The sequence below is a fragment of the Dermacentor albipictus genome, chromosome 1 (assembly GCF_038994185.2).
Source record: "Dermacentor albipictus isolate Rhodes 1998 colony chromosome 1, USDA_Dalb.pri_finalv2, whole genome shotgun sequence".
Lineage (NCBI taxonomy): Eukaryota > Metazoa > Arthropoda > Arachnida > Ixodida > Ixodidae > Dermacentor > Dermacentor albipictus.
Window position 1 is genome coordinate 26,999,730 of NC_091821.1, and position 24,114 is coordinate 27,023,843.

Here is a 24,114-nt window from a genome sequence, read left to right on the forward strand (position 1 = left end):
GCACGCACATCCGCTGGCAGCCGTAGCCACTACCGCGGCAAACACTAGGCCTAGCTGCTTCGACGTTCACTGCTAAGCTTCTTGCTGTTCAGTGCCGTGTTTTTCATTGAAAGAATTCGCTGCTGTCAGCAATGGCACCGACTCCGCCTTTGTGGTCCTCACGGTTCGCTTCAAAGTTCGGAAAGCACGGGACATTGCATAATGCCTGATCCCAAAAGTCAGGTTCATCTTAATACAGCAATGTTACACAATGGAGCATATGCGAAAGTATAGCGGTGAAGCGTAGGAAGGGAGGCAATTGTCACGGGACACAGTACGTATTCCTTAATTATACATGCGTCTACCCACCATCTCATATCACAGTACGAGCACCGATATGCCTAATAAGTGCACTGGCAGGCCTTCCTGGATGTCCCTGTGGCGTTTTGAGCCCTTAAGAGTAGTAAAAGACATGCATTCATTTTTTCGAACTGTCCGATTTTTTGGGACGTTTTCATGGCCCCTAGGGACTTCGAAAAATCGTACGTTGACTGTAAAACTGACCAAAAGGATGCTTCAGATGGTCCGTGGGGCAAACACGCGGTGGAAGGAGGACGAGAGCAGAAAGGACCTATGTACTGAGGAATTGAACGGGAAAGGAAGCATGCCTCCACTTCTTTCAAGGCGCTTGAGCTCAAAAAACAAAGTGTTGGCTGATGCTGAGATGCAGGTGTCCCTCATACAAACCAAAATAAACTCTTTAAAGCAGTGAAATGCAACACTGAGGTCTTGTGCGCGGGTTGAGAGTATGTCAGGGCAGTCGAGGTTGACACACCAGCTTGTGAAAGAACCTCACTTGTGAAAAAGTTCGGGCCTCATACCAATGAGGTTGCTATCATTTGATAGAAATAGCTCACATCCCCTTCAGTCACGCTGTCCACATTTGTGGACGCAACCTATTTTGCCATTTCTGTGCAATGGTAGCAAGGAATAGAGCACAAACATTAAGCTTAGAGTAAATTGAACATTCTGATAAGCTAAGTTCTATTTTACTTCTGAGTAATATCTATCTTTACAGAGTACCACTTTGGTGAAGGCACTACCGTGTTTTACGGGACGTTTGACATGGATTGTGTTGGTAGCAACCTCGAAATATATATTTTTTTTCTTTCTTGAAATGCTTGAGGCCAATGAATAACTTGTGCATGCAATTTGAGCAGGGGATTTAATCCTTTTTATGAAGAAATGTAGGATGACTGACTTTACAGTATTCAAATAATTAGTTACTCTGTAATTATAATAACTCATCATAAAATGCTCAAGTAGTAATTCTTTTGCTTTCAGTGGAGTCTCAAGCAACATCTATGTTTCACACATGTATCACCACTTGATCATAATTTGTGACTGAAGGGGATATTCAAAAATATTTGTTTCTGTATGGATCTCCTTTTTATTAGTATTTGATAATGTTCAACTCGATTTGCAATTAGTTTTATTATTTTTTTTCAAAGGTGCTTGTATTCGCTGTGCATTTTACTAACCCCTCCCTTTTGATTTCTTTTTGAATAAAATATATGCTACTCCTAACTATTCAAACTGGATTAAGTCATTTTTTTTTTAAATTTTTAGCATGCTTAGTAGAGAGGGACAGCATCGGGCAACATGGTATCAGCCTGTCTTGACATAAAACAAGGTTCTGTGTCACTCAGAGAATTTTGCAAGGATGCTGAGGGAAAACTTGGAAAACTCAGAGAATTTGGCGATGTCAACTTGGTAGGCACCCTCGGATCTACTAGATCTGATTTTATGACATATAGCATACAGCAGACATCATTTTTGAGTTTTTTAAATTATTACATGCATTTTTTTTTCTATGTTAGCAAATCTTCATTGCATTCACTTTGCAGAGGAGCAACATTCCCAGGAGCACAGTGTCCCAATTGCTCAGCATTTAAAGACTGTGCTGGCTGCCTGCAGAAGCTGAGCTGCGGTTGGTGTGGCAATGACTACAACCCAAACAATGGGGTCTGTGTGGAGGGAGACTTTTCTGGACCTTACGTGGGTGAGCTGTTGACTTTGTGTCTCTGAATGCACCTATTGTATTCACTAAAAAAAAACAGTATCCAGTCACTTGTGAAGTACGACTTCTTTTCATCCATGACAATTTCAAGTTCAACATTTTGGTATTGAGAGAATTATTTGCTGCTGGCCATTGGACACTGGTAAATAAATAGCACCAAATTTGGTTTGGGTATCATACAAACTAGGCGTAGCAGTCCTGAAGTTGTGAACCAGAGGTTCAAGAGCCGGAGAGAAGTGTATGGACAGGAAGCACATTCCAAAAAATTTGAAACCACATTATCGTGCTTCTGGTTTCAACTTTGTGCTCTGCATTGAATACCATATATTTTTGTTTAAGGGCTGCACTCCTACATTTAAGTTTAAATATTTAAGAAAAAATACAATGCATTGGCTGCATCTGCCTTTCCTATGTGCACACTTTGTCATCTGTACCAACTCAGCCTGTGCTGTGTTATATCAATGCACTAAAGTGTGGAGTGTCAAACTCCTCTTCAGTCTGTGGTTTCTGCATCTGATAGTCTGTCAGAGAAGTCGGGCATACATTCCATTTGACCTGTGATCATAGTGTCACGTGGTAGTGATGGTCAAGAACACAGTAGCAAAACTGTGATTGGCGAAACTAACTGTTTATTGGACGAACCTGTGCCCGGAAAACAGGCTACAATGATAGCGGCGAACACAATTGGCAATAGGGGAAAATCCGATCAGCAGGTCAAGCATGTTGGCTTTTATACATGAGTCATGTTCCAGAGTAATCGCTGGTGCCCACGTGTCTTCCAGAAAGTACTACACAATTCGCGTTGTGGATACAATCAATGACACAAGGTTCAGTGACAACAGACAACGGATAGAACCATCAATAACATTCGAGAAACTTTCGGTACATGCGTGTGTGTCCTGCGCTGAGTGATAACATTTGTTAGACACTGAAAAGTAGCCAGCCGAGAAAGATAAACAAGTACACGTGTCAATAGCTTAAGTAGCTTAAGTCTTAGTTCAGTTGAGCAGTATTTAACTTCATCGCATCTTCATAGCATGGTATCTTCATAGCATGGCACTTTTCGTCTGAAAAAAGTTGTTTTTCATGTCATTCTGATGCATCCGCTCATAACTTTGCACATAAACAGTCGCATTGAACCAGTTGTTAGATTTTAGCATTGACAGTGAAGTGTGTTGAATAAACCAAGAACATAATCTGAGCATTGATTGGTGAGAGTAGCATTCAGCTCCTGGCAGATTTATTGCCATTACACAGTTTTCTCGAGACCCTGCGCATGTTGCACCCGCCACAGTAGCTTAGTGGCTAAGGCATTGTGCTGCTACGCTTGAGGTCATGGTTTTGATCCTGGGCGCGGTAGCCATCTTTCGATGGGAGCAAAATGCAAAAAACGGTCATATTCTTATTAGATTTAAGTGCCCGTTGAAGAATCCCAGGTTGTCAAAATTAATCCGAAGCCCCCACTACTGTGTGCTTCATAATCACATTGTGGTTTTGGCACCTAAAAGGCCAGACTTAAATATTTTTGACCTATGCACATTCATATTTCTACTGTCAGAGCATTAACATCTCTAGAGGATGAATACATATGTGCTGCCAACACTGCGGTGCATTGAGTGTTTGCAGAGAAGGCACTTGAAACCTGACCTTGGCATTGGGTTCTGGAGTTTTATTAGTAGAGAATTCTTTGACTGGATATGAACCATACCTAATATTTAAAACTTCTTAACCACCTTGCACTGTTAAAAAAATATGCGACAAGAGGCTGAAACACGTAAAATTTTTACGTGTGATTTGAAAAACTTGCCTCATGCCCAGAACTTGCTGTGTCGTCTTCAGTTGTTGGCCGTAGTCATTGCATGTGCATTGCATGAAGCAATTATTTTAGCCTAATTGAATAGTGGCTTACAGATAAGTGGTTGTCACCTAACCTGATTTTTGTTGTAGCTTGTCTCTTAATTCTGCCACTTTGGCAGTGGTCTCAATGCCTTTATTCCTTGTTTTGTGCAGTGTGGCTAGTTGTTGACATTAAAAGTTATGTGTCCTTTTGTTTAGAAATAACTTTGTAGTGAGTCATGTCTGCATGTAGCTCCTACCTCCCAGTTGGCATGGCTTCAATGTTGCTTCTTTATATAGACAGCGATGGTGTGTTTGCCCCCTGTAAAACGGGTGCTGAAATTTTTTTTTACATTGGCGCAGGCACCTGCTCAGAGCGTGTACGCAAGCAGTTTCCTTCACTGGGGGGCCCCCGGGAAGCATCATGGTCTTATGCACAATGCCCTAATGTGAACGAGTGCAAGCTCAAGCTCGCACGCTGCCACCCAGATGCTACCTGCTACGACACTGTCCACAGCTATCGATGCCAGTGCAACCGGGGCTTCAAAGGAGATGGCACCACGACATGTGTTAAGACGTAAGTTGCTTTTTCCTTTTATTCTTTCTGCTGCCTGCAGAGTTTGCAAATCTGTATATCCCATATCTGTTCTGTTCTTTTTATTGTGGTGGCAACTATACAGACACTCCAGGAAAGTTTGTGCTGCCACTACCGCTGTCGTTGCCATCGTGTTGTCTTGGGTGCGATGGTGCTTGCAGGGTCCATGCAACCTGTATCGAGCATGCTAGCAAAGGCCTCATCGCAAATCTTTTTCCACGTGGTGGTCGCTGCATTTAAGTATCATTAGGCCGTAAAAAATAAGATGTCCATCATGGAAATGCTAATAGTGAAGCAAAGTCCATGGGCATGTTTGTGTTGAACAAGACTTATACAGTGAAGCCTCGTTAAACTGTAGTTGGCCGGAGCTCGGAAAAGGTACGTACTAAACGGTAGTACTGTTTAACCGAAATAGCATCAGATCACCCACTTACCTGTCGAAAACGGAACACGGAACTCAAGAGAGAGTGCGTTGAAAGGGGGAAAAGAACATGCAGTACTTGTTCACTTCACACGAGAAAAGTGTTATTTTCGTTTGAGACTGCGGTGGCCTAGCACGACGACAGCGGCCTCAAACTTACTGAAGTTGCGTGCCAGCTTTTCAGCCAGCCCCCTCTTCTCGGCAAACACTCGCATGGCAGGTTCCTCGTTGGCATTACGTATTCTCCGTGCACGCGCACGGTATTGCTGCAGAAGTCCCGGGGCGCCTTTTTGATTGCCGGGTGCTGTTCTTGTCGCGACGATTGCATTCATTAGGCTGACTTAACACGCAGCTTCTGCCACTGTCGGGCCTGAATCGCCCGTGCTGTCACTTTCCATGTCATCCTCATCACTGTCGCTAGTCGACACTTCGGCAACAACAGAGGCAATGATGGCGAAAAGTCGAACCTCGTAGCCGATATTTGTTCGCGGTCGCAGCAGTGCTGCCGAGCAACTTTTTCGCATTCCAAATGCCACACACCGTAGTCAACGGCAGATCCCTGTCGCATGCCAGCACAAACTTCTTCGTGTCATGTTCTATAGCACGGACAATGGGCCTCTTCTATTTTCGGAGTTCTGGCAGCCCGCTGGGAGCCAGACGGCAGCCGCTAGTTCCGGTTCTGACAGGAAGTCACGTGGGCTGGGATCCCAAGACAACCCGAACCTGCCCGAAGTTTGCAAAATCGAACACCGGTACAGCTGGCCAAATGTAAACATGCTACCAGCATGGCAGCGCCCGCCGAGGCCGACGCGCGCTTGGCGTAGTCAGCCCATTTATGCGTTGCCAGCTTGAAAATATATAGTTGCAAATACGATCACTTTCGCGCGATTTTGCGCGACTCGGCGCAGGACGCGTACTCGGCCAACCTCGCCTTGCGCAGCGCAACAGATGGCCTCCGACGAGGCGGATGACAAGACGCGAAATTGTATTGTATACTCGAAAGCGATAGCTGGAGGATCCCTGCTCGCAGCGATCATGTCGACCACCGGCGACCTTGATGAGTTGGCGTTGTGTCATCACAAGACATGAAAAAGCAGGTTATCGGGTATGTCTCATACGCATAAAATTTCGTGCCGACCTGCTTGAGCTTCGATTTCAGAAAGTTTGTTGTGGCTGATGGGGCTTCTCATTTAAGGAGCTGGAGACGCGGCTGGCTCGTGAAAATGCACGTCGCCTGTGACCAGCGAAACGTTTCACACGAAAAACAACATTGGTCGCAATCATGAGAGCAATAAGCCAATGTACCGAGTGCAATCAGGGTATTCTTAGATCAACGGCCTGCAGTTCGAACACATATCGGTTTCGAGCTGCCACCTAAGCATACGACGAAGAGACATAGTGAACACAGGCTAACTGCAAAGCCTTCGCTAACTGCAGAGAAAGGAGAGATATACATACGCGAAATATGTGAAAAGGAACGCCACCAGAGAAAGACGAACCCAAAATGTACCGCATTGTGTGAATGAGCGTCTACAACTTGTGTGGAACACGATGCAGATAATATGCTCGCATGAGAGCACGGCGCGCTGTTCACCGCCGCAAAGAAGCAATCAGGGGACTCACAGGCACACAGACAAAAGCTTCAAACGGTTCACCATGGCTCGTATCACGCCGCTTCGCGATGCGGAACGGAGCGTTAGCACCTAAATAGATAACGCTAGAAGTAAGGAAATCCGAAGATGACCGTAGACAGTTGGCTGAGCGAGGTAAATTTAAGTCCTCAAGCACCCGCGTTGCAATCTGTGAAGTCCCCGTAAAGATGGCGGTGAGCGCCCATCGCCTCTTTTAGTCGTCTGCTAGCCAGAGAACTTCCAGAGAGCAGCCAGACCAAAATCGTCCTGGCAGGTTCTGGCAGCCCGCGGGTAGCCAGAAACGTCCAGCGCGAGCAAAACGAACGCCCGGCGGAAGTGCGTAGCGCGCTGGACGGAGCAACCCGAGAAAAACGAAGACGCTCTGGCTGGCTCTGGCAGCCCGCGGGTAGCCAGAAGTGGAAAACCAAAGAAGCCCAATGTCTTATTTTTCTTCTATGCTGAGCACCCGGCGCATTTTTATCCGAGCTTCGGCATGACGTGAGTCCTCGCTTGCACGATGCCACAACGCTCTCTCGTAGAATAAAGAACGCTCTCTGGCACGGCGCTGAAGGGATGTTGATGTTGATGTGGCTTCACACGCAAACGCACAGGGTGCTTGGAGGCCGTTCTGATCTCTGAAGCTTGTTCTGCCAGGCCGCCCGATGGAGATGACGCACTGCTGTGTTTGCGCGACGAAAAGTGGAAACGCTACGTTTTAACCAATGCGTACGCAATAAGCTGGTATGGTTTATACGGATACAAAACGCATTATGTTCAATGGCCGCTGAGTCGGGGATTTGACTTTACTACTTTTAAAACGAAACTACTGTTTAAGCGGGTACGGTTTAACGAGGTTTTACTGTATCTGCAAAACAGGGTTTCCCGAGGAATTTTTTGAGGGGTGGACATAACACTGTGTTGGCCGCATGCCTTCAGAACTACGTAGTCACCATTCGTAATTACGCCGATAGCAACCATGGTTTTGTCTGCAATGGTAGTGAGCTGATTCTGACTCGTTGCAATGCACGTGTAATGTCAAATGTGATGGAAGCTGTCGAGGATGAAGAGTGATATTACTGTGGCCTGCATGCTGGCACCACACACACCAGCTACATCGTGATGCTGTTGCCAAATGGCTCACTGGTGAAAAAAATAATCGAAATGTGCTTGTGGCAGTGAAAAGCATATTTCTGATAAAGACATGGGTCTTGCGTCGCAGCCACACTGCAAAGGAAGTCGCGAGGCCTTTGTCGCTGCAAGCACCAATCGGTCACAACATGACGAGAATAACAGCTTCTACACTGCTTTTGTGCAAAATAGAAATAGGATTTTCCTATTCATTCAGTAAATAAGTAAATAATACAATCGACCCTCGTTACAATGGACCCTGTTAATCTGACAAAAATGTCCGCTTTATCCGAAGTCTGTAATATCCGAAACACCTCACTTCCGAAACTTTCATCATGATGTCGAGCAACTTTATTGCAGAGAGTGAGTAACGAACATCCAAAGTAAAAAAAAAAAAAGTTGCAGTTTTGTTTAAAAGGCGAAGCATCGGTTATGATAGCAAATAGCAAGATAAGTGCGGCAGCAGCAGCAGCGAGCAAGTTGACTGCTTTCTCTTGCTTCAACGCGAGCTAAATGTAGAAAGGACAGCGCATATGAAGCTACCGGCACTCGGTGCACATTGTCCACATTGCAGATCGCTTTAAAGATGAGGCCTGCGCGGGCGCACTTTTTGTTCACATTGCAGATTGCTTTCAAGATAGGGCACATGCGTGGGTGCGCACTTTGCCCATGTCGCAGATCGCTCTCAAGATACGGCGCCTGCGTGGCCGAGCACTATGTCCACATTGCAGGTCGCTTTCAAGATACGTTGGCCGCGCCGTAAGCAGCCACCAAGTTGAACCCCCTCTCTCGCCTCCCCCGTACCTCACGCACGGAAAAAAATGGCGCGTTTCCACCCTGCCTTCCTCTCTCACGCATGCGAAATTGAGCTCCGATTGTCGGTTGGTCCTCGCAAGTCAGTTGTCAGCCCATCTCGACACGGCAAAAGTATGTTTTATGTGCCTGATTTTGAAAGAAGTTTTTGCTAATTTCGTCCGCTGTTGCCTATAGTTCGTTGTAGCGCGGTTCGTTAAAAGTGAACTTTGTTGCATTAATAAAATAGGTAGAACAAACTAAGGCTGCAATATGGTCCGTTATATCTGAAAGTCTATTGTACCCGGGTCCGTTGTAACGAGCGTACATTGTAGCATGTTAATCTGGTTGTCTTGATTGTTCTCTTGATTCCTTCAATAATTTGACATTCGGTTATTCCAGACATTTTTTTCCTGTCCCATAAAATCCGAATTAAAAAGATTTCTTTGTAGTGTAAAAATTGGAATCACTTATTTCATTATGCTCCAGACTTTGAGTGTTCTGCAACAAATAAGCGCCAAGCCTTGCAGCAAACTCGTTGGAATATTTGTCATTTTTAAATATTTGTCTGGATTTCAACCTTAGGCAACTTGTCCTTCAGCCTACCCGTTGCTCACCTCATTCTGCTACTGTACTACATTTGCTGCTTGCGACAACTCTAGAACTTGTTTCACCCCTAGTTTTTTTGCCTGGCCTAAGCGATCATTGCTATATTAACTGCAGTATTCAGGCCTGTATGCCTCACAAGAAGCAGGCTAAATTTATTAAAGATTAGAAAAATGTTAATTTCTCTGCCATAAATAACGAACTTGCAGAATTCATTACTGACTTTATGTTGAGCTTTTACAGTTGCACTGCATCGTTAAAAAAAATGGTCTCTCTTCAAAGAAAAAGTTGCCTTCTTTATCAATTGCTACATTCCTAAAAAATGCATTGTTTCTTCTTCCAAAGCTCCTTGGTTTAATGCCCATCTGAAGGGCTTGTTAAACAAAAAGGAAAGAATGTTCCACCGAGTGAAAGTGGCGATGACGCCGAAACGATGGCATATGTACAACTGCACTGATTACAAGTACAAAAGTGGCATTGCGCAGGCAAAGTACGTGTTCCACAATTGTACCTTGCCCACTCTGCTTAAAAGGACAATAAAGGCAGATACTAAGTCGACGTAGACTGTTTAACTACCATTCCAGAAACCTCGTAACGCTTTTTTCATGCCAAGAAAAGACTTAGTTTATGAGAAAATTGCATCTGAAAGGTCCAAATATGCCTTTTTCGAAGCTCAAATCTCCTGCCACCCCACCTGAGGAGTGGTGACGTTGCATAGGCCATCACCACCCTTTGCTGCTGTCAGGGAGTAAAACGGCGCCTGACAGATGGTGGTACCGAGCCATGACAGAGCGGTGGATTCGCTGCTGCAGCTGCTTTTTGGCCAAATGGCGTAGACCATTAGGGCATACCGCGCCATCACATGGAAGTTGAATTCTCTGCTACTTGCAGTTTGCGCGAGTTTTGCGAGCCAGCTAAACCAGCGCAGCAGTACGCACTAACGAAACTACTGAAACACGAAAACGTTTTAGCAGAGTCGAGTGAAAATGAAACCTTTCGACTGCCCGCATCATTTTCAAGGGTAAATTCAATGAATTCTTTTTTCTAAAAATGAAATAGTACTGGACATGTAGCATTTTATTTCATCTTATAGTACAATACAAGGATGTTTCTTGCAACTAGTAGTTGAGTACTAGTGAGAGAATTTAACTGAGGAGTGCTTTCGTCATCGAGCAAGTGCTTAAATGTCCCGGTGGAGTCTCTAATCATGTCCTGCATTTACCTCAGTTTCTCAATTATTGAGGCTCTGTTCGCGATAATATTAACGCCTTAGAGATTCTCCAGCACTAATCTACCACTTCAGCTAGACTTAATATTTGCCTTTAGTACCCCTTTAAAGACAACCCTCGGCTGTTTTGGAATGTATACTCGCGGACAACTTTCTGTGGCAATGAAGGGAAAGGTACGGAGGCAAAGTGTGCATAAGTGAGAGCACTTCTGAAAAGAGTCCCGTGTTTTCATCCACATTAGTTTAAGCTGGGGAAGAGAAAACGTAAACACCTTATTAGCAACAGTTAAATAAAATAACACACAGCACTGGATGTAAATGTTTACTTATTTTGCAGCTTTTCTCTTCCGCCTCTGGGCAAACGCAAAACAGTCGCACGTGAAGCTTCGTCGACTCAGCGTCTGTTCCGAGCAACCAAAATCACTGTCATTAAAACTTCTTTCTGGGCGAGTTGGTGCATACTTGACATAAAAACTGTTTGCAGCGCAAACACATGCAACCACAAAGTATAGGGGACAGGACACAAGCGGTGACTGTCAACTAACTTTTATTAAAGGAAGACGGGTACCTTATATAAGGGGAAAAGCAGAAGTGAAAGGGGAAGGGAGTGATACAATTGGGGAAAATGACGAAGCGCATCGATGAACGAACGTGCCAGCAGTCAACGCATTCAGGCGCGAAGAAACAAGAAAACGAAAAAACTAGACAAACACTAGCAAAAGGCGAGGGATACTAAGATACAATGAAAACAGTAAGCAGCCGCTTCCAAAAAATGAAGCTCTGCCGCAAAAAGCGATACAGAAGGGGTGCTTACGCACTTGCTGCCATATTTGTGTATGTAGAACGCTTCCAAACTGACGCGCGCCGTCGTATCGGCACTCTTGCCGAGAATCTTCGTCTCTCCCAAACGAGCCTCGCATCCTGTGCATCCAATTATGTGCGCGACCAAATGTGCGTACTTGCCCTTTAAGTTGCTTAAATTTCGGGCATGTTCCCCCAAGCGTTCATTAATGCAGCGGCCGGTTTGGCCGACATAAGCCTTTCCACACTTCAAGGGAATGGCGTAGACCACTCCTGTGGAACACTTGATGAACGGCTTCTCATGTTTTAGCTGGCAACCTCTTTTTTTAGAGTTGCAGATGCGTGGGCATAACTGTGCCAGCTTGTTGGGTGCCGAAAAAACGGAAACACCATGCCTGTTGGCTACCTTCTTAAGACTGTGCGAAGTCTTGTGCAGGTACAGCGCAACCAAAGGCTTGTCGGTCTTCCAACGGTCATCTTTTACTCGTGTTCCCAGTTTTAGCATCTGAAGGAGGGTCTCAGACACCGCAATCAAGACCGAATGGGGGAACCCCGCCGCCACAAGTCGGCTGGCCTGATTCTCAAAACTTGTCTGCATCAGGTGCGGGCACGACTTCTGAAGAGACGATTCCAAACAGTGCGACGCTATAGCTCTTTTTAGAGTTTTGGAATGCGCTGAATCATATGGCAGCAAGTCCTTTTTTGCGCGAGGGAAGTAGCCCCAGCAAACGTGCTCTTCATCAAAGGTTAGTCTCAGGTCTAAAAACTGTAAGGCATTTGCGTCAGGTAGTTCGTGGGTAAAATTTAGCCCAAGTGCATGCTTGTCAAATGCGTTTAAAACTTCACCTACTGTAGAGAGGTAGGTGAAGGCCATCTGCTTTTTTAAAAGCACTAAAAAGTCATCTACGTATCTAAATATAAAAAAGGCAGGTTGTCATAGGTTATTTATGAGAACCTGCCTTTTTTGCAGCGCAACGGTATCTGCATTGGGTCCTGCGTGGCTCCAATTCTTTTCGATATTTTTTTAGCAAAGGTAGATAGATATTTAGATAGGTCTTTTTTGGGGGGGTACGTTTTAAAGATATTTAGATACGTAGATGACTTTTTAGTGCTTTAAAAAAGCAGATGGCCTTCACCTACCTCTCTACAGTAGGTGAAGTTTTAAACGCATTTGACAAGCATGCACTTGGGCTAAATTTTACCCACGAACTACCTGACGCAAATGCCTTACAGTTTTTAGACCTGAGACTAACCTTTGATGAAGAGCACGTTTGCTGGGGCTACTTCCCTCGCGCAAAAAAGGACTTGCTGCCATATGATTCAGCGCATTCCAAAACTCTAAAAAGAGCTATAGCGTCGCACTGTTTGGAATCGTCTCTTCAGAAGTCGTGCCCGCACCTGATGCAGACAAGTTTTGAGAATCAGGCCAGCCGACTTGTGGCGGCGGGGTTCCCCCATTCGGTCTTGATTGCGGTGTCTGAGACCCTTCTTCAGAAGCTAAAACTGGGAACACGAGTAAAAGATGACCGTCAGAAGACCGACAAGCCTTTGGTTGCGCCGTACCTGCACAAGACTTCGCACAGTCTTAAGAAGGTAGCCAACAGGCATGGTGTTTCCGTTGTTTTTTCAGCACCCAACAAGCTGGCACAGTTATGCCCACGCATCTGCAACTCTAAAAAAAGAGGTTGCCAGCTAAAACATGAGAAGCCGTTCATCAAGTGTTCCACAGGAGTGGTCTACGCCATTCCCTTGAAGTGTGGAAAGGCTTATGTCGGCGCTGCATTAATGAACGCTTGGGGGAACATGCCCGAAATTTAAGCAACTTAAAGGACAAGTACGCACATTTGGTCGCGCACGTAATTGGATGCACAGGATGCGAGGCTCGTTTGGGAGAGACGAAGATTCTCGGCAAGAGTGCCGACGCGACGGCGCGCGTCAGTTTGGAAGCGTTCTACATACACAAATATGGCAGCAAGTGCGTAAGCACCCCTTCTGTATCGCTTTTTGCGGCAGAGCTTCATTTTTTGGAAGCGGCTGCTTACTGTTTTCATTGTGTCTTAGTATCCCTCGCCTTTTGCTAGTGTTTGTCTAGTTTTTTCGTTTTCTTGTTTCTTCGCGCCTGAATGCGTTGACTGCTGGCACGTTCGTTCATCGATGCGCTTCGTCATTTTCCCCGATTGTATCACTCCCTTCCCCTTTCACTTCTGCTTTTCCCCTTATATAAGGTACCCGTCTTCCGTTAATAAAAGTTAGTTGACAGTCAGCGCTTGTGTCCTGTCCCTTATACTTTGTGGTTGCATGTGTTTGCACTGTAAACAGTTTTTATGTCAAAATCACTGTCAAACGCTGGCGGACTACTTGGCACCATAACATATGCGCAGCAGCCACATGCCCCTAGCTTTCCCTTCATTGCCACAGAAAGTTGTCCACGAGTGTAGTTCGTGGCAGCAAATGTAACACGATTCACTTGCTTGACAGCAATGGTGATGCTGTTCCTAATGGTGACTGCTGCAATGTGCTGAACGACGTTCTTTTCCTTACTTTTCTGGCTTAATGTCCTTTTCTATGCCAGTGGTTTTTTCTGGTTTTGTTCCAATGGATTTCATCTTTGTAGATTCAGCTGGGGTGTGCTGTCTGATAGAAAATTTAAAATTGTCTAGCTCTGTAGGTAATGACAACATAAATTCAAGGTTCTTAAGAATTACAGAAGTTTACTGTTCCATCATACTTGCTGACTCTATTCGCAGTCTTTACAGACTTCCACTTTGCCAGATGATGGGAAGGTGGGTAAGGTGGTTCCACTTCACAAATCAGGTAACACCCATTCTTCCCTAAACTACAGGCCAATATCTTTAACCAGTCTACGCTGCAAACTTCTCAAACACATCATTTATTCAAACTTGGTATCTTTCCATGGATCACATATGTTTTTTTCTCCATGTCATCACGGTTTCAGGAAGCACTTATCTTGTGAAACGCAGTTGCGCTCTTTTACTCACAGTCTTTTTGGAGCTTTTGACAAAAATTTGATAACCAATTACATCTCTTTAGATTACGCTAAAGCCTTCGAGACTGTGTCACACAAACTCCTCCTACTAAAAATGAGCAAGCTCAATATGGATCCTGATATCCTAGACTGGATTCAATGCTTTCTGACTAATCACTTGCAGTATGTTCACGCTGATTATGACTCCCCTACTTTCGTGTTACTTCAGGCGTACCACAAGGATTGGTTTTGGGCCCATTACTATTTCTTATTCATATTAATGTCGGTATTAACTCTCGCATTAAACTCTTTGCTGATGATTGTTTGCTTTATAGTGTAATTATTAACCCACAGGACGTTTCTATTTTGCAATCCAACATTGACGCTATTTCTAACTGGTGCAACAAGTGGCTTTGAAGCTAACTGGTTCAAAATGTAAGGTCATGAGAGTAATGCATCACAATGAAGTTAATGACAACTTTGCTTATGCCCTTAATAGCTCCGCTTTAACCCCCGTTACTAGTCACCACTATCTTGGCGTACATGTAACTCACAACCTCTCATGGAATATACACATTCAACGTGTAATTAACTACGTTAATTGCATGCTTGTATTTCTATGCTGAAATTTTTCCTCCATTCCATCCTATTTAAAGGTAAATTGTACGCAACTCTAGTTAGATCAAAATTAGAATATGCTTGCTCTACTTGAGACCCATCTAGCTCTGCATTAATCACCACCCTTAAATCCAATCAGAACTGCGCTGCCTGATATGTGCGTCTAATTACTCTCGCTATGTCAGTGTTTTTTTCAACGAAAGCTAGTTTAGGTCTACCGACACTTTGGTCACCCCGCTAGTGCTTCCGCTTAAACCTCTATCAGCAAATGTTTTACACTAACCCAACACTTAAAAACGATCTTTTTCTCTCTCCTGATTACGTGTCCTCACGGATCGATCATAAACTCAAGGTTAAAATTCCTTTATGTCGCACCAACACTTGCCATGCCTCTTTTTTGCCACAAACAAGTAGTGACTGGAACCACCTTCCCCCTCCGTGGCTGCAATCAAAAACCCTGCCGCCTTTAAAGTTGTGATTAACAATTTATTGTTAGAACGCTCCTCTCTGTAATACCCTCAGGTCCTGAGAGTATGAAAATAAATAAATAAATAAATACATTGATCTACTGAGTGAGAACCAGTGGCGCTTCTTTGAAACATGTGGTATCTGCTGTTGCGTGGTACCGATCATTCCGTACCATTACTAATTGTGTGCAGTGCATAACCTACTAATCACACACTGTCCTTCTTCTAGTAAGTCTTCTGTACGCATTCGCCCGAGTGTCTGTTGCTTCATGCCCATGTTGCTCCTGGTTGTGCACTGATGCATGATTGCAGCGCACAGTTTACTTTGAGCCAATAGGGCGGCTCCAAGCTGCGAACAAATATCAGAGTTTCAAAACATATGTTATCACTTTGTCACTTCTGGGCTGTGGAGACAAAAACTTAAAAACCTCCATTATATTATTTTCTAATCACATATATATATATATATATATATATATATCTATAAAAATGTTGTGAATAAATTTTCAGGTCATTTTCAGAAATTTTGATAAAGTACTATGTATGGATCCAAAGAGGTTAATTGAATCTCAATTGTCTGTGTTTGTGTTTCTATTGTTACTAACCTTAATAAGTGGGTCCAATGATAATTTCCAAGTGATCTCTCTAATCTCAACTCGTGTCTCTACTCATCTTTCAACTCTCCAGGTGTGCTGAGCATTGTACTCATGGTCACTGTTCGGAGGCACCTGATTTCAAGTGTATCTGCCACTTGGGCTGGACAGGACCACGATGTGATGTTGACTGTGGCTGCCACAACCACAGCAGCTGTGAGCGTGGAGTGGGGCGTTGTGACAGTTGCCACAACCTGACTGAGGGAGACCATTGCCACCTCTGCAGGTGACAGCCTTGTGTGGCCATTTGACACCCTCAATCATTAATCCTGCCCTTTTGTCTGAGTGTTCAGGCTGTGGTCATCTTAGTGTTTGCCAGTATACTTAATACTATCTAGTAATTGCTAATTTAGCTTCAAGTACACATTTATTGTTTTTTGGTCTTTAGGCTTCTTGAGTGTGTGTGTGTGCATGTGAATGCGTGTGTGCGTTTTATGCCCTTACTCTCACACAGACACTAAGCGAAGGTTGCCACCTTCCCTTGTTCACAGGGATCATGACTGCAGCTGATTAGATATTAGAGAGCTTTAGTTTAGGGTACGCAAGGCGTTGGGACCGCTAGCGCTTGGGTGCGTTTGCGTACGCAAGTAGAAACACGTTATATGTTAGTGACCCCAAAAGCAAGCCGCAGTGAGGTCGCATGCGCTCGCAGCGCCATCAACGTGTGATCTTTGCTGTGTTATCATTTTTGAAAACATGAAATCAAGCAAATGAAGTAAAGCACATAAAACTATTCTTATTAAAAGCAGTTAATAGAGAGGTTTAGAGTATCCAGTATTCGGGTAAACATGAGCGGCCTGCATGGTGCAGCCACCTGATGGTGCAAAGCTCAAACCGACAAAAACAGCTAATATTGCAGTAACCAAGTGTATTTTACTTTGCTGTGGGTGTAAATTTTTGGCAGCAACACGATTACGCCAGGGCCAAAAATTTACACCAGCAGCGAAGTAGAATAGACTTGGTTACAGCAATATTAGCTGCGTTTGTCCGTTTGAGCTTTGCGCCACCAGATGGATGCCCCATGCAGGTCATTTCCATTTACTCCCCTGCCCCAATGCCCGAACTGCGTTTATCCGAATACCGGACACGGTAAACCTCTCTAATACTGCGTTTACTCGATTCTAAGCACCCCCTTTTTTTCACGATCGCGATGCCCAAAGTGGTGAGGGGGGGTGCTTAGATTAGAAAAATCTAGAATGACCCATCCTCCCTCTTTTCACTGTGACATCATGAGACAGGTGCGAGAAAAAACATTTTATTTTGCAAACATTCAAAAGAAAAATCGGTGCAGATAGCGAACCCACCGCTTGTGTTGGATGCTCAGTCACTTTCACTGCCACTCCAGTTCGTCATACCGCTTGAACCGCCGCTCTCGGTATCCCACAGCAGGTCGTCTTCCGTTGCGTTGAAGTGGTTTGTGATCGAGCACTTCTTAAATGGTTTGACCACAACGTCCACTTGGACCTGCTGCCACGCGGGTCCAAGTGGACGGCTGTTCCAAGTAGAGATAGCGCCGTGGATGCCTTTCCACCTCGGGACTCCGACGGCTCTGGCTCGATGACAGAGTGAGTAAGCTCGCTTGGTGGCCTTCGCTACGTGCTCTTCCTAACAAATGGGAGGTGCTTAGATTCGCATGCAAACTTTTTTCCCAATTTTTTCGCGAGAATAGAGGGGGGATGCTTCGAATCGCGAAAATACGGTATATATAAAAACAATGTCTGTCGACACTTGGCAAAAGATTTATAAGATTATCTTAGAACGACAGAAAGCTGTGCTAGTTGGTAAGGATTCATTATGCAAAAAAGATGAGACGTGTAGACAGGACACAAGAGAAGAGAAGTGGACAACATAAATGTTGACTATCAACTGAAGGGAGCACTGAGGCGAAAAAAAGAAAGAAGACACAAAACTCATTTGCGCAAGCTCTGGAATGGTATTACCACGTGTCAGTCGGGTACATGTGCCGGTCTACATGAGAGATAGTTGTTAAGGCACTTAATCTCTTCCTTATGTAATGTAATCGAAGGCTGACTCATGCACGCACTTCCACCATTATAGATATGCCATGCCTCTACTATAAGACGCGTATCCTCATGTGCCTGTACAAAATCGCGCGTTCACCTAACTCAGGCGTGCAGTTACAATCTTGGCAATGCAGGGAAAGATTAGAAGGCGATCCGCTGGTTAACGACCTTTTATGTTCCATTAGCCTCTGATTGATACACCGCCCTGTTTGCCCTACGTAGAACTGGCCACAGCTAAAGGGAACTTCATAACCCAAACCCACACGACAGCCAGTAAAACTGTTCTTATTGTGCTTCACAGGACAAATATCTGTTCTCTTACTGCCTTTTACCTGCTCCTTCTTCCTCTGCACGGCAGCACATATCTTATCTAGCTTATTGGGAGCAGTGAAAGCAACATTAACATCATATCTACTTGCAACTTTTTTAAGCCTGTGCGATACTGAATGAATGTACGGAATAGCCACTACTCTTTGTTTGCTATTACTGCTTTCTGTAATCACGTCCGTCCCCCTCGAAACCGACTTCTTTAGGCGTTCAGCCACAGTGGCCACTGCTACGCTAGGATAACCTGCTTCTAACAGGCGCCAGACCTGTGCATTAAAACTGGTGCTCATTTTGTGCATGTAAGATCTGGTGAGAGAAGACTTAAGGCACGACTTGGCAATTCTATTTTTTACTACTTTGGAATGCTTGGATTGAAAGTTTAACAACAGCTTCGAAGATCTTGGGGAGTACTGCCAACAAACGTGATTTTGTTCGAAGACCAAGGAAATGTGTAGAAACTGAATTATGCGTCGCTGAGGAAATTCCTTGGTAAATTTTAATCCTCCTCCATAAAGTTTAAATTGCTCACTTACTGAGGTAGCAGCAGAATCCAATTCTTCCCTGTTGCAGGAAATCAGGTAATCATCAATGTAACGAAATATCTTGATAACGCAATCACCTAAGGCTTTCTCTAAGCAGCTGTCAACCTTACTTAGGTAAATATAGCTAAGAATAGGGGCAACTTTTGAGCCAATACAAATGCCTGATTTCTGCATAAACACGCCATCTCTCTAGTAAATACAGTATATGTTTGCACACATAGCTTGTTCTTATGCCGCTGTTCATATTTTGTGCTGGCTTGGCTTGTGTTACCCTGTGTTATCCTATCATATGGTATTCTATAATGCTGTCACCAGTAACATTATCTTTGGTCTTTCTGTTTCACTTTTCTTAATTTTCCTCGTTTTCCCTTCTTGCTCACTATACTTGAAATTAGTTTTATGTCATCGTTGAAAATTTTGGATTGAATTATTTGTGGTAAACTATCTATTGCACAGTTACTTTTCCTGATTAAATGTAACCTCACAATATTACAAGAAAAAAAAGCAACATTGACCATGCAACGCTGCATGCATTCCTCTGCAGTGCTGTTCTCACTAGTGCCCTTGTAGTGCCTTACATTTGCATCATAATGCGCACCTCACCAAGCATCCACAGTCTCTGCATATAAGGGTAGGGGACCAAGGAGCAACTTGTAGTTTTGCTCTGGTTACATTCTGAATGCACTTCAGATGAAGCATTATCTAAGCACCAACATTTCATTACTATGTTTACTCTTTTCTAAACTCCCTGTCTTGTTCACAGCGACTGGAATAAAGGGCAGTGTTGGGCTGTGGCTGGGCCGTGAAGAAGGGCATTTTTCACTGATTGCACTTCTTCATTAAATGTCGGGCATCAAAAGCAAGTTGTTGCTTTAGTTCCTTTGTCAGCATTGTCTTCAACTTGCCATCTCATGCACGTACAGGTGCATACAACAGCTTCCACACGATGCTTGTCTAATTGAGTTTCACATAGAATTTTTTTGCAGCTTGAGCTAGCCTTTGGCATTTTCTCATACTTCCACATCATCTTGGTCACAGTGGTCACCTATGACACTCCATAATGTTAACTGTGCCCCATGGGCACAGTTACACTTCTCTCTCTCATTAATCTGAAATTAACTGTAGTTCACTTATTTCAGTGACACATTGATGTCAAAAGTGTTATATGTCTAAATCAGCAGCTCCCATGTGCCTTCTGCCCTGTTTCCCACCAAGCAGGAAAGGGAGCTTTGGGAATGCCACCAGTCCTTTTGGCTGCCGTAAGTGTGCCTGCAATAGACATGGCGATGCCACACGAGGCACATGCGACTCAAGCACAGGGGATTGCTACTGCCTGCACAACACCCATGGGAAACATTGCGAGTCTTGCCATCCAGGGTACTTCGGTGATCCCAGGTACGTTAACCCAGAGCTTGCATGGTAGTGCATGCTGTGGTGGTGGTGCGTTTCACAAAGTTAAACAGTTAGCCAAAAGAGACAGCACGCTAGGAGAGGAGCCTGGCTGCAGTACACGGCTCATACATGATGCCTTTCGGAGGTTGCAGTATGATGTGTCACTGCATTTATTGAATGCTAATCGCAGCAGCGTCGACAATCATTGCGAGATGGGTTCTGCCAGAATTTTTTCGCTCCTTTATGTAAACTTGCAATGATGCTGTGCAGTTTCTCGGTTGTAGCGTGCTCTTTAGGCTTTATAATCACACTTCCAAAAATGACATCTTATACACATCTTATTGTCCCAGATTGTTCACTTCCTGCACAGTAAGTTAATTGGAACAACCTATCATTGTACCTCATTGTAGAAGTTCAGCGTAAGCCACAGGGAACTGGGATCAGGAGAGTTGTATTAGTAATTACTCTTGTCCAATGATAAAAAAAGCCACTCTTGCCATGAGAGGAGGTTTGATAAGCCAAAAAATTCACTGACGATTACATTACTCCCTAATTTAAAATTTGAGTGCAGCTCTACTCGTGTATTCATTTCGCGATAAATTTGCTGGTATGGACAATTGTGTCTCATGCGGCACGTTCCAAAAGGAGTCTTCTGCCTTGCTAATCGGGAGATTGCAAGAGGCAGGGCGTGGATGACACGTGTGTGACACGGTGCGATTCACAGCAACCACCGCAGACAGATGCAGTGCAGTGCTTTGTTTCCATGGAGACGCAGCACGCTACTCTGGCACCATATTGTAGCCATCGTCGCCTCACAGCCTGCCTTGCTCAGCACTACACTTTTCTTCTTGTGCTTTCGTTGCACTGACGACGAGAGTAGCCCTTCATCGTGGGGAAGTTGTGCCACCAGTGTCAGCAGTGACAGCACCTAAGGGAGCGTCACATCGAGCCTTATTTGCAGCCGCTCACCATTGCCCCTTGCAGGAACAGCGATCCCCGTCACACACGCTGGTACTGCGGACTGACCTCAGCAGCTGACGCTGCGGACGAGCATAGCCCTCTCCAACTCACGCACCCTAGGTCCCCCCTTGGAAGCACAGATGAAATTGCCCACACAGCTGCAGATGCCTAGGCTGCTGGCAACTCAGCGCATGTGCAGGCCATCTCCCCTCCGCTCCTCTTGACTTCACTACTTGACTTCACAAGCAGCAGTGGTATTGACATCCTGAACGATGACTCACCAACATTTTTTCGTGGCACAACATACAGCAGCCGTCTCAATTTAGCTATCGCTTCACGATGTCTTTCCTCTTCTGCTGCCTACAGCTGCACAGGTGCACAGATGCCGAAATGTATGGCAATGATCACCTACCTACTTATGTACAACTGAGATGGTTTACAAGGCTCCCAAGTTCTCATACACGACGTACTGACTGGGATGCTTTTCAAAACAAGCTGGAAGAGTCCTGCAACTGTATACTTTCTCCAAAAGAGATTGAAGAGTGCATTACAGCAGCAATGCACGCAACAACACGCATCATCCAAACATCAAATTCAAGAACATCTGTTGACGTTAATATGACGAGAGATGAGTAGCAGTCTAGAGACACGCTCTCCAGGCCGACCTCTCCTCCTTTCTCTTCATTAAAATCTACTCTTCCTCCTCCAGGCAAATATGGAAGCAAATAAGAAAAGAGAAAGTAAAGATAACTTGATCCGCTAGCAAAAGCATTGCATTGACATCACCAGGCTCCTTGCATTGTAGCACAATGTAGGCTTGCATCTACATGGCTATCATCATCGTAGCTCTCTAAAAAAATTTGCGTGGTCTGACTGTTCTTGATTAAAACCAGACATCTGTATTCACTGTACAAAGATCTTGGCAGTGAGATAGCAGTATTCATAAATAAATCAAAGTTCCTAGAAAAAAATTTTGCATACTTTTTTATTTTATTTTTTATTTTATTTTAGCTTTACACCAAAAATGCTGAACCCTAGTTGTAGCATATCAGTTTGTTGAATGCAAAGCGTGAGTGACTGCTTGTGTGTGTAGATGAGTGAAATAACTACAGAAGCTTGTACTGCAAAGTTAGTTTGGACTTTAACAGAGATAATATCGTCAGACTTCAGCATAGTTTATCATGATTCTTTGCTCGTAATCTTTGTGCACCCTGAATTTTTGTGAAATTTCGCATTGTAATGTTCCTGAAAATAAATGGGCCATGAAATACATCTGTTTTATAGTGTGCTTTGTTATATAGCTACAGAACTCAAAGGAGTGCTGGCCACTATGTGTTTGAGCTTTGTGAGCAGCAGGACCATGTCAGCTGTCATTTCACCTGAACTGGGGCACTGCAATGAGCTTGCACTCTGCCTCCAAAGGGCACCGAGCACCATGCTGCAAGAAACTCAGTATTGCACAAGTTGACGAAGGACAGGTTTATTTGCACCTAAGCTCTCATGACACTTTTTATTGTACAAACACCTGGTCCCAGTCTATACAATATACAAAGGCCCCTAGGGCAAAGTGTGAATAGACAGGATAGGTGCCACTAGCATGTTTATTATTTGTTATTTATTTATTACTGCCAGCCTGACTACGAGGCCTTTGGCAGTAGTGGATGTTACAGATGGTAAGTGAGTAGCATGTCACCAAGAAAATAGAGAGCATCTGTAAGGACCATTTCATACATACGCCTTAGTAGCATTGTAACATTGCAAATGACATAAAAATGAACAAAAATAAGAAGGAAAGAAAAAGAAAAGAATGTTGCAATATCAGAATAAAATATCACAATGTACAGAAGGGCTGCCAGTACACTGCATAGAGGGAAATAAAAAGGAAGCCAGGAAGTCATGAAAGTGGGTGCATGGTTGTAAAATGGAAGGACACAAACATGCCATTGCCTGTCTGTTATCGAACAAAATATTTGCAAGGCTGATATTTGGGACAAAAAATAGTTACAATTACAGTTTTGTGAGTGCATGCATGAACAAAGGTAGCGTCAGACTCAGTGCTGTTCTTTCTGGTAACGTGAAAAAAATTGTTTTTAATAAGCTGGGTTGACACAAGTATTCATTTAGTTTCATAGAATGAGAAGAGCACGGGTGCCTGTTGTAGTGTTGTAGGAGAAAAGCTCTCATGAAATGCTGCAAAGGGGGTTGGGGGGGGGGGTATGCTCGCCAGGGTTATGATGCTGTGCACTTTCGCAGTCACCAAAGGGCCTCGTCACGATAGCATAGGGCAATCTCGTTCAGGTGTTTGCCTTTGATGAGTGCGGCATAGTGTAGTAGAAACACACACGAGCAGTAAACACGCATATTTGGATTAGTGTTGAGAAAGGTGCAGTGCAGTGCGCATGCTCACCATAGGTGGAAGCACCATAGATGAGCTCAAGTCCAAACAATGCCTAAGTGGGCTGTCTGATGAAGCAAAAGTATGTATGCACCTTGCACTGTCTCAGAGAGATCTCTGTGCTTGCGTTCAAGGTCATGCTGTACGTGGCCAGAAGAGCGAGGGCTCAGTTCCTGGCAAAGAAGGTTCAGTGAAAACTGCCTGCTGGACCTTTCAAGGCATAGCAACAGCTGAGTGACAGCTTGGCCATGGGTGGAAAGGGAGGAGGAACAGGGATGGAAGAATCGGCAAACACCCACACAAAGGCAATGGGGCATGTCACAATCCTGACAGCTTATAGTTTTCAAAGGAAATTACAGATGAGAGCTCAATTCTACAGGTAAACAAATAGTACTAGTCATGATGACAGTCAGTGCACTACGCAAAATTAGGGGAAAAAAAAAAAGAAAGAGTTCTTGTTACCTTCTTGGTTTTTTGTCTCTTGTTTTGCATAGTACACTAACCACCATCATGAACAGTTGCAACTGTTCCAACTCGCTCAAATCACCATTCTGTTAACCAGGGTGACCACACTTCAATGGGGAAATAGTGTGCCACTTGCTGTGGAACAAAATCCTGTGCAGCTTCTTGACGAAAACAGTTGTAGATGCCTC

At 44.3% G+C, this 24,114-nt stretch overlaps 1 protein-coding gene across 2 annotated transcripts in view; it reads left to right on the top strand.

Moving 5' to 3' along the window:
- The window catches only part of Megf8 (multiple EGF like domains 8), a 222,782-nt gene that overhangs the window by 71,951 nt on the left and 126,717 nt on the right, over positions 1-24,114 (top strand). For both annotated transcript variants that reach the window (XM_070539750.1, XM_065441347.2), the window contains exons 11-14: positions 1,887-2,041; positions 4,259-4,472; positions 15,856-16,047; positions 19,933-20,109. In XM_070539750.1, the coding sequence (XP_070395851.1) occupies positions 1,887-2,041; positions 4,259-4,472; positions 15,856-16,047; positions 19,933-20,109 (738 nt within the window). The remainder of the gene's footprint in view (positions 1-1,886; positions 2,042-4,258; positions 4,473-15,855; positions 16,048-19,932; positions 20,110-24,114) is intronic.